General features: G+C 49.5%; 1 protein-coding gene across 1 annotated transcript in view; it reads right to left on the bottom strand.

Moving 5' to 3' along the window:
- The window catches only part of LOC141161001 (kinesin-like protein KIF19), an 83,070-nt gene that overhangs the window by 46,052 nt on the left and 22,189 nt on the right, over positions 1-14,829 (bottom strand). The window contains exons 7-8 of the mRNA XM_073645792.1: positions 2,930-3,124; positions 843-995 (exon numbers count right to left, since the gene is read on the bottom strand). Coding sequence (XP_073501893.1) covers positions 843-995; positions 2,930-3,124 — 348 coding nt within the window. The remainder of the gene's footprint in view (positions 1-842; positions 996-2,929; positions 3,125-14,829) is intronic.

Genomic DNA, 14,829 nt, shown 5'->3' with positions numbered 1-14,829 from the left:
GCATCAATGAGCTGTAATGAGCCAACCGGGTGTTATAGGAAATTGTAGAAATTTATTCAAGTGCATCTTCAGCTTGCACACCTCCGATGGTAGTGAAACTATAACTCCCAGCAGGCCCTAAAAGCCACAAGGCAAAAAGTATTTAATAAAAAAAAGTCCTCTTATCTCAGTCAGAACATAAATGCCAGATGAGGGGGCCTCCTTGTTGCAAGCCCACTACTAGGAACACGTGCTCACCTATTTCCATAAGTGCCGCAGACTCGGAGGGGCACATTTTCTAGCAGTGCACCTTTCAAAGTCCTCCTAGCCTTGGTCTGGAGACCTGGGGACCTGGAGGACTTCCACTAATTTAGCATTTATTATCTGGGTGGGTAGTGTTTCTGGGCTGATGATGGGAGAGGCCCACTGAGCTCTGAACTTGCAGCTGCACAAGCTCCTCCACCATCAGCCCAGAAACACCCCCAAACCAGCCCGTATGGGACAAAAATTTACACAAACCATGCAATTTTATCCAGTATGCCGATTTTAGGGGTAAGGGCAGCCATATTAGTTGGCATGTCAATTAACCAGAAAGAGATATGCTTAGAAACTTAAAGGGGTATTCCTGTCAAAAGCATTTATCACCTATCACTGGCATGAATGTCCCATGCTAAGTACTCATGTGGGCTGTCACTTTCATTTCCTAGACCCCCTAAATGGCTAATAGTAGAATCAGGACCCCAAAAAAGCAAGTTGTCAATCAATGTGGGAAATATAACGTTGGCTACATAAGTTGACGAGTACACCGGGTAGACATCAGGTAGACAAGTTTTTTGTAGACCATCTGACACCAGGGATTTTACCTTTAAGAGTCGAGTCAATTTGCTGTCTCGGTAGTTGATATGATGAGTATGGCTTCCGCCTCGCTCGCTCAGGGCTGTTATACAGTTTCCAAGTGCTAACAGGGAGCGGTTAATGTGCGCCCCTTCTTTCATCCTCTGGCCTCGGTTTTGTGTCTGGGACGATAATACAGAAAATGAAAATCAATAAGAACATAAAACTGCGGAACTGAACTAATAAAAAATAATAGTCACAATGTATTACGGCCAATACACGTGCATGATTTAGGGTGATAAGTAATCATTCTGTTTTTTTTTACAATTATATGACCAGTAGGTGGCACTGTTTAATTGTGTTTATGGGCTTATTGTAATTTAAAAGGAGATCTACAGCCACGATTATTGCCACAATCAATTGTTTGGGTGTCCCCCACTTCCCCTTGTAACTAGTGATGTCCCAGGTATCTTAAAGGGGTTTTCTAATCTTTTAAAGTTATTAAGGGTCCCTTTCGGACAACCAATCCTGAGATTGAAGAAGCTACAGCGTTGATTCAGGGCTGCTACTGATTATGGGGCGCTGTGCAGGGAAACTGTAGCTGTGGAAAAACAACAAAGAGACTTCAACGCTGATTCAATTCTTCAGTCCCTTTATTCTCATGAACTAGGGGGTCCCCACAGATAATAAAATGATGGCATAGCTACATTCGTGTTGGCATATAGGGATACATTAGCCCGGCCCCACCTAAGCCACCCATTTATGGGTAGAATTTGGGGAAAAAGTCACCCATTTCTGTTCTGGACACCCCCCAAAAAAAATTAACAGGACAGTTCCCAAAAATTGGGCATGTCCAGAACTGTTGACATACCCTAGCAATATGCTATGACTTTAAGGGTCTAGTAACACCCGAGCTTAAAGCTGTGATTAATAGGTGTGAGTTTCAGTGAGGGGGCATCCATTCACTTTCTCTCTCCGAAATAATAAATTCACCCAACCGCCATGGTAACCCCATAATAGGGGGCAGGTAACAATTTGATCCTTATAGACAGGCTAAGTTCACCCAAACATATAGTAAAAAAAGAAATGTCCGATTTTCATCCAGAAAAATCCCATGTGGATGATCCATATGTAGAGATGAAAGAATCAATTTACAGGACTCCGGTCCCTAACCTATGACCGCTGGGCGGGAGACCAGCGAATCTCCTTAAAGGGGTATTCCCATCTCCAAGATTGTATCCCAATACGTAGAAGGTGTAGTAATAATAATAATATTAGCAAATACCTCCAATTAGAAATGTAGTATTGTTCTTCTGATTCGCTATGTCTCTTCCCTCTTGTGCAGGGCATTGCAGAACCTTAGGTATCCATGGTTACAACCACTGATATAGTGACAGTTAGTTGCTAGTGGTCATAACCATGGATACCTAAGGTCCTGCAATGCCTGCACATAAGGAAAGAGACATAGCGTACCAGAAGAACTATGCTACATTTCTAATTGGAGGTATTTGCTAATATTATTATTATTACAGCTACTGCATATTGGGATAGGGTCTTGGAGATGGGAATACCCCTTTTAAGTTCACGGCACTCCTAGTTCGTTGATTAGCCAGGCCAAGAAAAGCCAGAAATACTGGGAAGTAAGGAGATTCGCAGGTCTCCTGTCCAGCGGTCACTGACTACAGTCCTGCGATTATCTCATCTCTATTTGTAAGGGATCTGATTTTTTTGCGCACCCACAGTCTTGAAAATGCGGATGAAACTAGTGAATAATGTATTTTTTTTCACGGGCACATTTAGTCCGCGCAATTAAATAAAGTTGGTCCAAGTCAGGTGCGGATTCAGACAGAAGAGGGCCCCCTATGGAAGAACAGTATAGGGGCCAGTTCATCATAATGCATCCAATTATTGTGTCTGTGACAGAAGCTGTTTGGAGCTTTGGAGGTGAAAGTCACCCCCTTACCTCTTGGTCCTTTGGTTGAACCAATGGCATGTCCACCCCTGGTCCAAGTGCTGTCCATGTGAGGACTACACTTGGACCGAAAATACGTTTGAGTGAACGTAGCCAGAGAGATACAGATGATTGGAGTCTCATTGGTATACATTGTGGTAATACCTGGGCCGCTCTCTCCGAGCCGGCGAGATCAATCATAAACAGCTTTCCAGTTCTCAGTTCATCATGGACCTTTTGTGATTTACTCCTGTGTTTCACAATGACTTGGAGCACTGCGTGGGATCGGGAGGACGTCTTGTTAGCGGAGGTAGGTTCTTGTGTCCGATGTCTATTTCCCTTTTTTAACAAGACTATGGCCTAAGAAAGAAAAAGTAGTATCAAGGCAGGATCACAATGAAAGGCAACACCTCTGTAACAAAGCTGGAGGTCCAAAGCCCCAAGATCCCACCAAAATCACTCGTCATGAGGATGGTTAAAAGTTCTGAGACTGCACCATTTTAGGATGAATTCTGAGAAGTAAATTATTGTATTAGTGCTACATTTTGCTAATAAATCTAAGATAATTAATAATCCAATGAGAACGGTGTGTCTGTCATTGATGGTGTCACCAGCCTGACAGTTTGGCTTCCAATCATGGTAAGTATATAGATAGGTGAAGTAGTCCCATTGCCTCCCAGTGGTGCAGTTGCATCGTGGACAGTTGCTACTTTTTGCAATCAAGGATTTAATTATCCTGCTCCAGACACTAGGGATGAAAATATCAACACCTACACAATAGGGCAATAATAAGGCCTGGGAACATATTTATTGACCCATTAACAAATATTTAAATATATAAGATTAGATATTAGAAAAAAACTTTTTGACAGTGAGGGAGATCAATTAGTGGAACAAGCGGCCACGAGAGGTGGTGAGTTCCCCTTCAATGGAAGTCTTCAGAGGCTGGACACACATCTGTCTGAGATGGTTTAGTGACTCCTGCACTGAGCAGGGGGTTGGACACGATGACCCTGGAGGTCCCCTCCAACTCTAACTGTTAAGTTCTGCTACCAAAGCTAAGGAAAGAGAGGAGATCTGTCCCTACTATAAGACTCAGCTGAATCCCTACGATGTAACAGGGAACCTGATCCTGCGATCAGACCTGCTAAAGTCCTAATCTAGTCTGTACGAAGACCTATAGATGTGGGGAGGGAATCCCTACAAGTACTAAGGACTGGGAGGAATATGGGACACCTCCTAACAGAAATAGTAGCAGACAGACGAACAAACAAAATAGATAGAACATAGAGGTCCGTAGACCAAGCAAACTAACAGAGTTAGATACAGAGCACAGGCTAGCTAGAAAGTAGATATACAATGAAGTCCAGCAAAGCCAGAAGGGCGGAGCAGGATTAAATAGGCCAACAAAGTCATGTGACCAGCAAAGGAAAAAAAACCTAACAGCAAGGTTCTAACACTAACATTCTATGATTTGTTTAGCTAATCATTAATGTCAAAATTATCTTAACATTGTGCTAACCCTTTAGAAGTGTCTGATCACATTTGTATAACATCCAATATGTGGCCCCTATGCACAGATGTCCAATGATTACATATTTTCTATGGGGCGCCAATTGCTTGACTGTGACGGCCTCTTCAGAATCTTCCAGTACTACTACTTCTTCATCACCAAGCCACCGCCATGTTTCACCATAGACACCAACAAGCCACAGCCATGCTTCATCATAGGCATCACCCAGCATCATGGAGACACCACTGTAGACATCACTGAACCACCACCATGCTTTACTGTAGGCAGGGTATTCTTTTCAGCATATGCTTCATTTTAACACCTACAAATATACCACTGATCCCTAGGTTCAAAAGTTTCATGGGCGCAAAAGTTCAATGGTCTTGTTAATATTGGAGCCGACTTTTCTTGTTCTTTTTTTTGTGACATCTTGGAGTTCACGCATGGAGATCGTCAATAAGCTCCTTACTGTACAAACTGAAACCTCAGTTTCTGTGGCTGCCAAATCTTGCTGCAAGTGCTTTTCAATCAGATGAGAGTTTTTGACCATCAGTTTCCTCAGGAATCTGGTGGCAGTCGTACATTTTCATCACCGGTCACTGTGGAATGTGTGTATGACATCCGTCTGTAACACCAGCCGCTGGAGTGAGATCCGATTACTGCTGTAATAAAATGACTGACAGCGGAATTTAAACTGACAAAAATTGACGGCAGAATTTAAAGGGGTTGTACACTACCATTTAAAATATGCCCAAGCGTTTTTATGATGAAAAGCAACTTCTTTATAATTACCTTCCTCTGCCTTTTCTGCCTGTGATCGGCGCTATCACTGGCCGCTCACAGGCGGCACGTGGCCCCCCGCTGACGTCCCGTCTATTGAGGCGTGACTCAGCGTTGGGGTCCCTGCGGTGGCTGCTGGGTTGCCCCACCGCGTCACACCCAGCATCCACCGTGCGCTTTCCCAATGAATGGGGAGAGGGAGAGTGCCCGGTTGATGCGGGGTGTAACCCCACCCACAACCCAGCAGCTACCGGTGGAACGTAGAAGAGGGACTCTTGGATGCAGCCTGGACTTGTGACGTCAGCGGATGTCAGAGCCAGCTGCAGGCGGGGGTCATGTGCTGCCTGTGAGCGGCCAGTGATAGCGCCACTCACAGGCAGAAACAGCACCACAAGGTATTTAGAGAAACACTTATGGGCCCTGGGGGAAAACATTGGGGGATCATATAAAGTAGTGAACAACCCCTTTAAGTGATTAAATGATCGTAGGTTCAAGTTCCCAAGATGAACTAAAATATAAAGACAAATTTCAAAAGATTATAAAAGTGTATATATATATATATATATATATATATATATATATATATATATATATATATATATATATATGTGACACCCCAGGGGTCTGGTTGCCATAGTGATAGAGATATTACGTCTGAGAGCAGGTGGGAGGTCTCTTGGTCAGGAATCCTATGCATGCCACACCTCCTGCCCAGTCCTGGGAGGGGAAGAACTTCCCCTATATAAACCTAGGGCTGAGGCAGGGTTAGTGAGTAGAGAAGAAGTAGAGACAGAGAAAAGAAGCAGATATAGGAACAGAACATCAGGAGCTCTGTGGGAGCAGTGTTACAAGGAGTCAGGGGCTGGCAGCTGCAGAGCTCGCCCTGACTGAGAAGATTTCTTACCGGACCCGGAGTCCGAGGCTGTGGGGACTAACTCCTACCCAGCAGCAGAATCCGTCAGGCAGGGGATTCCAGGTCCTCTGGCCAAGAAACCTGAAGGCACGGTCACACGCATGGGACCAGCACCGCCGTCGTGGAGCGGAAGCTACTAGAAGGCCCCGAGTCACCGGCCATACGGGTGAGCACCACACGGTACACTGAGGGACGTGGGCTACTTATACCCGCCTCTAGCAAGGTAGCCAGAAGAGTACAGTTAGTTTGGGAGGCCTACAACTCCGCCTGGCCAGGGGAGATCCCATCTGCTCAAGGACTGACCAGGCCCCAATCGCTAGCCAGTACTCCGGGAGGGTCTATCTTTGTCACCAGTAAAGACCCTGAACTACACCGTACCGTCTCCGAGTGGTTCCTGCTACCCCCATCATCCACGTCGGCTGCCCTGAGGCCATACCCCTCCCGTTGGGGGTTATACTATCACGCTGCACAATCCTACCACCGGCCTCAGCGGTCTGCCCTGCAGCAGCAGCTCCTTAGCTGTACTCAACGGGTGGCGTAGTCGTCCAACATCTACCGCTGATATATCGCCGCTCAGTTTGACTCCCTGGGCACGGACCGGGTCACCGCCACGAGACTACAACCCTCAACAGATCCGGCTCCGGGTAAGCTCCCGCGTGCGCAACGCAGCGCGACACAGGCCCAGGGGCGCTTCAACTTTTGGCGTAGTCGGCAGGATTTCGTGCCCGCAACCACCGGGTACTGCGTGCCTGAAAAAGACTGTTCAAACTTACCTGTGGTGAAGATTCCCGCCATCCGGCGCCATCTTCAGCCTTCTTCCCGCCATCGGTGAAGATTCCCGCCATCCGGCGCCATTTTCAGCCTTCTTCCCGCCTTCCGTGGAGTTTTCCCGCCGTTGGACGCCATCTTGAAGACGTCGCGCGGGAAGAAGAGGGGCGTGGACTCCGAAAGCGCGCGAGAACTGAAGCCCCGCCTCACGTCCGGACGTCGCGTAAGGTCCTGGAAGGAGCCCAGCAGACGCCGACGTCACAGGAGCGCGACGGAAGGTCCTCAACCCTGACGATCTACTGCGGAGCCGCGGCCTACGGAAGAGGATCATCGCAAGGTAGGCCACGGTCCACTAGGGGGGAGGAGGATGTCGGATACGGAGGAGAGCTTCACTGCCTCAACCCCCGCCAGCGCCACCGCTGCTGCAGTCATGCCTTTCACCATGCCCTATATCCCGGGAGCGGCCTGGCTACCCCAGTACTCAGGGGAGTCACATACCCTGCATGACTTTAGAGAAAAGCTGGATAGCCTCTTCCAGGTGTACCCCCTCACAGAAGAGCAAAAAGTGAGCATCCTGGTGGCCCAATTAACTGGGGCAGCCCGAAGGGAGGTAAAGTCCTGGACACCTGGGGGGAGGACTGTCGCAGGGATACTAACCCGGCTGAGGGACACCTTTGATACCCGCACCTCAGCCGAGATCAAGCTTAGATTCTACGGGTGCAAGCAGCGAGCATACGAGAGTATAAGGGACTATGCCCTGAACCTACAAGAGGCCCTGAGAGCCATTAAGCAGACCGACCCTGACGGCGTGGGAGACGAGGACAGGCTGTTGACTGAACAATTTATAGAGGGTTTATATTGCAATGCCCACCGAACCCAGTTGCGGGCAATGGCCTTACAGGACCCTCATCTGGGATTTGCACAGTTCAAGGACAGAGCCATCCGGGTGCTCCGAGAACCGGCACCAGGTGGCGTTGTGACCCACAGACGCCCCACTACCACTTACCACCAGGAGGCGGCACCCTTGTCGGCAGGGCCTGTGGGAGCTGATGCGCAGGCTTTGAACAATGACCCGGCTCCAGACCTGCACCATCAGGTCCAAGAGCTAGCTAAAAGTGTTGCTGCGCTAACCCGAACTGTGCAGTCTTTACAGGTTTCCACTCCAGGGAAGATCCAGCTGGCATCCGGACCGGAGGACATCCCGTGGCGTCGACCAAGGAGGACCCCACCGGCCAGAGAGAGACCCAGCGACCGATACAACGAGGACGGACGACCCATCTGCCGCCGCTGCAATCAACCCGGACATATGGCAAGGTACTGTCCTTTAAACTGGCACAACCTGAGGTAGAGGGCCAACCCCCAGGAAAAAGATCACCAGGCCCATCGAACTGGCGCGACAAATATGTGGGAGGACGTCCAGTCTTACCCGTGGTACTGGATGGCATTCCTATGAGTGCCCTACTGGACACCGGGTCACAGGTCACCACCATCCCGTACGTGCTCTTCAAGCAGTACTGGAATGACTCGGATATCACCTGCTACCCTGACGACGACTTGAGTATCATCGCCAGCAATGGTCAGCCCGTGCCACAGATTGGATTTAAAGAGGTGACCATTAAAATCGGTAGAGTCGAACTGGCAGCACAGGGACTGATCATTGTAGACATTGACAAACACGAGAGTCACCCAAAGATAACTCTAGGAACTAATGTAATTGAAAATTGTCTTGCAGAGGTGATTTTCCTTTTACAGCAGGTTGCCAAGAACGCCAGCTCCGGCGAGCAGCGAGTGCTCCAAAAAGAGATCCGGGCACTGATGCGACGGCAACAGGTGGAACTCTCCGGCGGTGAAATTGGTAGCGTGAGAATGTGTGACCCTTTCCCTATTGCCATGCCCCCAAAAAGTGAAATGATGATTTGGTGCCGGGCAGCTATTGGTCTGAGAGGTAGAGATTACCAGGCAATGGTAGAACCAGTTTACTCAGACAGTAGGCCCACCATCTTGACAGCACGGGGGGTGGTTAATGTACGCCATGGGAGGGTGCCCGTTCGCATAATCAATATCGGGAAGAGGGAATTGTACCTGCCCCGGTATGCCACGCTAGCCAAATTATATACCATTAACCAAAATGCTATACAATCTGTGGAACCCTTGCCTCCATCTCACCCGGAGGAAGGTAATGGCTCTAAGAAAACAATGGAGGACTGGTGTCAGCAACTACATTTGGGTACTGACTCCACTCCCTCACACCAGAAACAGGGAGTCTATCGGGTGGTTCAAGAGTACGAGAGAGTGTTTAGTAAACACCCGTTAGACTTCGGGCGAGTCAAGGGGGTAGAACACCACATCCCCACGGGAGACCATCCTCCCATAAAAGAGAGGTATCGACCCGTACCCCCTGCACACTACCAACACGCCAAGGGGATGCTTAGAGACATGAAGGAGGCTGGGGTGATCAGGGATAGCTGTAGCCCCTGGGCAGCTCCACTAGTCTTAGTCAAAAAGAAAGACAACACCATGAGGATGTGTGTAGATTACCGGAAAATCAACCGTATCACACACAAGGATGCGTACCCCTTACCAAGGATAGAGGAGTCTTTGGCTGCTTTAAGATCTGCTAACTTCTTCTCTACCTTGGATCTCACTAGTGGGTACTGGCAGGTTCCTGTAGCAGAGGCGGACCGGGAGAAGACCGCATTCACCACCCCGATGGGACTTAGCGAGTTTACCTGTATGCCGTTCGGACTCTGCAACGCACCAGGAACCTTCCAACGATTAATGGAGTGCTGTCTGGGCCACAGAAACTTCGAGACGGTCCTGTTGTACCTGGACGATGTCATCGTATATTCTAAGACTTATGAGGACCACCTGAAACACCTGGCGGAAGTGTTCGAAGCTCTGGCAAGCTACGGCCTAAAGGTGAAAACCTCCAAGTGTCACCTCCTGAAACCAAAGGTGCAGTACCTGGGACACGTGGTGAGCGCTGACGGAGTGGCTCCCGACCCTGATAAGATCACCGCAATTAAGGAATGGCCAAGTCCCTCCAGTGTAAAGGAAGTGCGGCAGTTCCTCGGGTTGGTAGGCTACTACCGCAGGTTCATCCCCGGTTTCACCAAAAAGGCAGCTCCTATGCAGGACCTCCTGATAGGCCAGTCCCGGAAGGCCAAGAACCAGAAGCCGCCCTTCAGATGGGAGAAGTTGGAAGAAGAGTCCTTCCGCCAGCTGAAGATGGCCCTCATGGGGGATGAAATCCTGGCGTACCCGGATTACAGCCAGCCCTTTATCCTCTACACCGACGCAAGTAACATCGGGCTAGGAGCCGTGCTGTCCTAGATCCAGCAGGGGAAAGAGCGAGTAATCGCTTACGCCAGCCGAAAACTGCGACCCACCGAAAGAAACCCTGAGAATTATAGCTCATTTAAGCTAGAGTTCCTGGCAGTGGTGTGGGCAGTCACCGAACGCTTTAAGCACTACCTCGCTTCTTCCCGGTTCGTCGTGTACACGGATAACAACCCGTTGACACACCTGGACACGGCAAGACTCGGTGCCCTAGAGCAGAGATGGATGGCCCGTCTGTCCAACTACGAGTTCACAATCAAATACCGGGCAGGACGCTCCAATACCAACGCGGACGCCCTGTCCAGGATGCCAAACCTACCGGACGTAGGAGAAGATCCAGAGGGACTGGAAGAAGTCGAACTCCCCGCGTTCCACCGTCATGGGACTATCCAGTATTCCCATCGGGTAAGGAGTAAGCAAGCCGCTACGTTTAACCCCTTGCCTCACTACAACTGGGAGGAAACGCAAGACAGTGACCCTGCCGTCCGACTGGTGAAGGAGATGCTGACTCGGCCAGAGGCTCGCCTTGACCCAGACGCTCCGGAGGAAGCCAAACAACTGTGGGCTGAGAAGAGTCGACTGTTCCTTTACAAGGGGAAGTTGTGCCGCAGAATGGTTAACTCCCGGACGCATGAACTAATCTGGCAAGTAGTGGTGCCACGAAGAGACGCAGCCATGGTGATGGAGGCATACCACGACGGGGCTGGACACTTCGGATGGAAGAAGTTGGAGTTCCTGCTGCGCGGGCGGTTCCACTGGGTAGGCATGAGGGGAACCATCGAGAGGTGGTGCAGAGACTGTGGCCCGTGCAACCTAAGAAGGAAGGACCGTGCCAGCCAGAAGACTCCCCTGCAGTCCATCGTCACCCGGCAGCCGTTGGAACTGGTAGCCTTGGATCATGTAAAACTGACCCCAAGCAGAAGTGGCTACGTCTACGCGTTAACCATCGTGGATCATTACTCCCGGTTCTTGGTTGTCGTCCCCGTCAAGGACTTAACGGCTCAAACAGCAGCTAGAGCCTTCCAGCAGCACTTCTGCCGTCCACACGGGTACCCGGACCAAGTGCTGACGGACCAGGGACCTGCCTTTGAAGCGGAGGTCTTCCAGGAATTCTGCAATCTGTATGGCTGCCGGATGATAAGGACGACACCCTATCATCCGCAAACTAATGGACTTTGTGAGAAAATGAACCAGGTGGTAATGGATCTTCTGAAAACGTTGCCCCTGGAAGAACGCAGTCTGTGGCCTGAGAAGCTGCCCGATCTGGTGGACCTATACAACCACATCCCAGTAGGTTCCACCAACTGTACCCCGGCTTACCTAATGAGGGCGAGACCTGGTAAGTTACCTGTTGACCTGGAAATGGGAGTCCTGACACCCGAGGACACTTCACCAGAAGCAGACTGGGACACAGAGAGGCAGCAGCAGTACCGGAAAGTACAGGAGAGCGTGGAGCGAAGTCTCTGTCAGGCTAGGGAGAGACAAGAGAAAACTTACAACCAGTATGCTCCCGCTGTTCCCCTGGTGCCCGGAGAGCAGGTCTTGAAGAGGAAAAGACGGCTCCACAAGTTGGACGACCAGTGGGAGAAGGACCCGTACACCGTACTGCCCTCAAGCCACGAGAACCCGAAGGTCTGTACCATCAGTAAAGACGGAGGGGAAACCACAACCATTGTATCCCGGGATCACCTGAAGAAGTGTCCCGAACAGCTACGGAACCCTGAAGAGGAACAAGAAGACCCTCGACCCGTAGAGGAAAGGGAAGATATGGTTAGTACTGTGCTCGGAGACTTCCCTCGGTCTTGGACTCAAGTCAATGGCGCAGTTGTGGTACCCGTACTCACCTTCCTCCAACCAGCATCCCAAGCACCTACGGAGCAACAGCTAGAGCTGGAAGAACAGCCGGTCCAGGAGGCAGAAGACCCCACACCAGCAGACCAGGAGGATCAACCCTCTGCTTATAGTGAACCTGCCATGCCTCTAGTGAGCCAAAGGGCCCGTGGACAGCTGCCCAGTTTACCCTTGACAGTTCCTACACCCTGTAGTTCGGGGCTAGACAGTCAGCTCAGTAGGTCCACTAGTGCCACTAGAGGCCAGTTACCCGCACGATGGAGGATTTGAAGTGTATAAGTTGTTTTATTTATGGTTACCTGTTTTTCTTGTTGCTTGTAAATAATTATGTGTTTCTAGTTATTTTTAGGAGTCCTTGATGGATTTACCGGGAATCCTTGTACAATTAGTTGGAGCGTAACCCAGGATGGACTAAAAGACTGATAAGGACTCGGGGCAGGACAGACCCCTACCTGGTTACGTCTCCCTGTTTTGGTGAAATGGACACCTTTGTTTTCTTCAAAACTGCACCCGGTTGCGGACACGCCGTAACCATCTTTATGTGTTTTTCTTATTGTATTATTATTGTTTATACCTTGTTATGTTTTTTCTAAAAATATGTTTAGTCCCGGAGTACTAAATTTCACTAGGGGGGAATGTGACACCCCAGGGGTCTGGTTGCCACAGTGATAGAGATATTACGTCTGAGAGCAGGTGGGAGGTCTCTTGGTCAGGAATCCTATGCATGCCACACCTCCTGCCCAGTCCTGGGAGGGGAAGAACTTCCCCTATATAAACCTAGGGCTGAGGCAGGGTTAGTGAGTAGAGAAGAAGTAGAGACAGAGAAAAGAAGCAGATATAGGAACAGAACATCAGGAGCTCTGTGGGAGCAGTGTTACAAGGAGTCAGGGGCTGGCAGCTGCAGAGCTCGCCCTGACTGAGAAGATTTCTTACCGGACCCGGAGTCCGAGGCTGTGGGGACTAACTCCTACCCAGCAGCAGAATCCGTCAGGCAGGGGATTCCAGGTCCTCTGGCCAAGAAACCTGAAGGCACGGTCACACGCATGGGACCAGCACCGCCGTCGTGGAGCGGAAGCTACTAGAAGGCCCCGAGTCACCGGCCATACGGGTGAGCACCACACGGTACACTGAGGGACGTGGGCTACTTATACCCGCCTCTAGCAAGGTAGCCAGAAGAGTACAGTTAGTTTGGGAGGCCTACAACTCCGCCTGGCCAGGGGAGATCCCATCTGCTCAAGGACTGACCAGGCCCCAATCGCTAGCCAGTACTCCGGGAGGGTCTATCTTTGTCACCAGTAAAGACACTGAACTACACCGTACCGTCTCCGAGTGGTTCCTGCTACCCCCATCATCCACGTCGGCTGCCCTGAGGCCATACCCCTCCCGTTGGGGGTTATACTATCACGCTGCACAATCCTACCACCGGCCTCAGCGGTCTGCCCTGCAGCAGCAGCTCCTTAGCTGTACTCAACGGGTGGCGTAGTCGTCCAACATCTACCGCTGATATATCGCCGCTCAGTTTGACTCCCTGGGCACGGACCGGGTCACCGCCACGAGACTACAACCCTCAACAGATCCGGCTCCGGGTAAGCTCCCGCGTGCGCAACGCAGCGCGACACAGGCCCAGGGGCGCTTCATATATATATATATATATATATATATATATATATATATATATATATATATATTATATATATAGTTTATATCGCCCCTCTTTTCCCCATCCCCCAATCATTATGTCGGAAGAAGTCTAATGTAACAAAATATAACATTATATATAAACCATACGATAAACACCGAAAAGAAAAAAAAAAGATAAAGCCGGTATTTGATTTTTCCAGTGATTGCCCAAATATTGTATGTAGCCCATAATGGTTTTTATAAAAACTAAAGCTTAGCATGCAAAAAAACAGGCCCCTACCCGGCTCCATGGATAGAAAAAAAAAAAATTACGTCTCTCAGAAAAAAATTGAACCAAAAATTCCTAGAGACAAACGAACAGTAGGGGGCAGATTCTGAGTAGTATTTAGGAGGGAACAGGGGAAAGTTAGTTTACTGGGTATTTGAGGTTGTAGGCTTGTTTAAAGAGATGGGTTTTTAAAGCGCGCTTGAAGACATCGGGGCTAGACATCAATCGGATCGTCTGGGATAGAGCATTCCAGAGAACTGGCGCAGCACGAGAGTAGTCTTGGAGACGGAGGTGCGAGGTTCGGGTTATGGGGGATGTTAGCCTTAGGTCATTTGTGGAACGGAGGGCACGTGTAGGATGATAGACTGAGATGAGAGAGGAGATATAAGGTGGTGCAGAACTGTGGAGAGCTTTGTGGGTGAGAGCAATGAGTTTATATTGGACCCTGTAGCGAATGGGCAGCCAGTGTAATGACTGGCACAAGGTGGAGGCATCGGTGAAGCGGCTGGACAGAAATACGACCCTGGCTGCCGCATTCAGGACAGATTGGAGAGGGGAAACTTTGGTAAGAGGGAGACCGGTCAGAAGAGAGTTGCAGTAGTCCAGACGAGAGTGAATAAGAGCGACAGTAAGAGTTTTAGCAGTTTCCAAAGTGAGAAAAGATCGGATTCTGGAGATGTTTTTAAGATGCAGGTGACAAGAGCGAGTGAGTGATCGGATATAGGGAGTAAAGGAAAGGTTAGTGTCGAATATGACCCCAAGGCAGCGGGCGTGCTGCTTGGGAGTTATGGTTGAACCCTCCAAGGTAATAGAGCTGACCTGAAAAATCCAATTATCATGTAATTTTATCGCACAATGAAATGTGTAAAAAAAACCAATGATGGAATTGCAGGTTTTCTTCATTATGATATTTTTTCCCATGTTTCAGGACATTGTATGATAAAATGAAATGTGCTGTTCAAAACTACAACTCCTCCTCTGAAAAACAGACC

The sequence above is a fragment of the Phyllobates terribilis genome, unplaced genomic scaffold (assembly GCF_046119375.1).
Source record: "Phyllobates terribilis strain yellow unplaced genomic scaffold, ASM4611937v1 Scaffold_9__5_contigs__length_417890890, whole genome shotgun sequence".
NCBI lineage: Eukaryota > Metazoa > Chordata > Amphibia > Anura > Dendrobatidae > Phyllobates > Phyllobates terribilis.
Note: the sequence above shows the minus strand (reverse complement) of the source record. Positions and strands in the feature narration are given on the sequence as shown.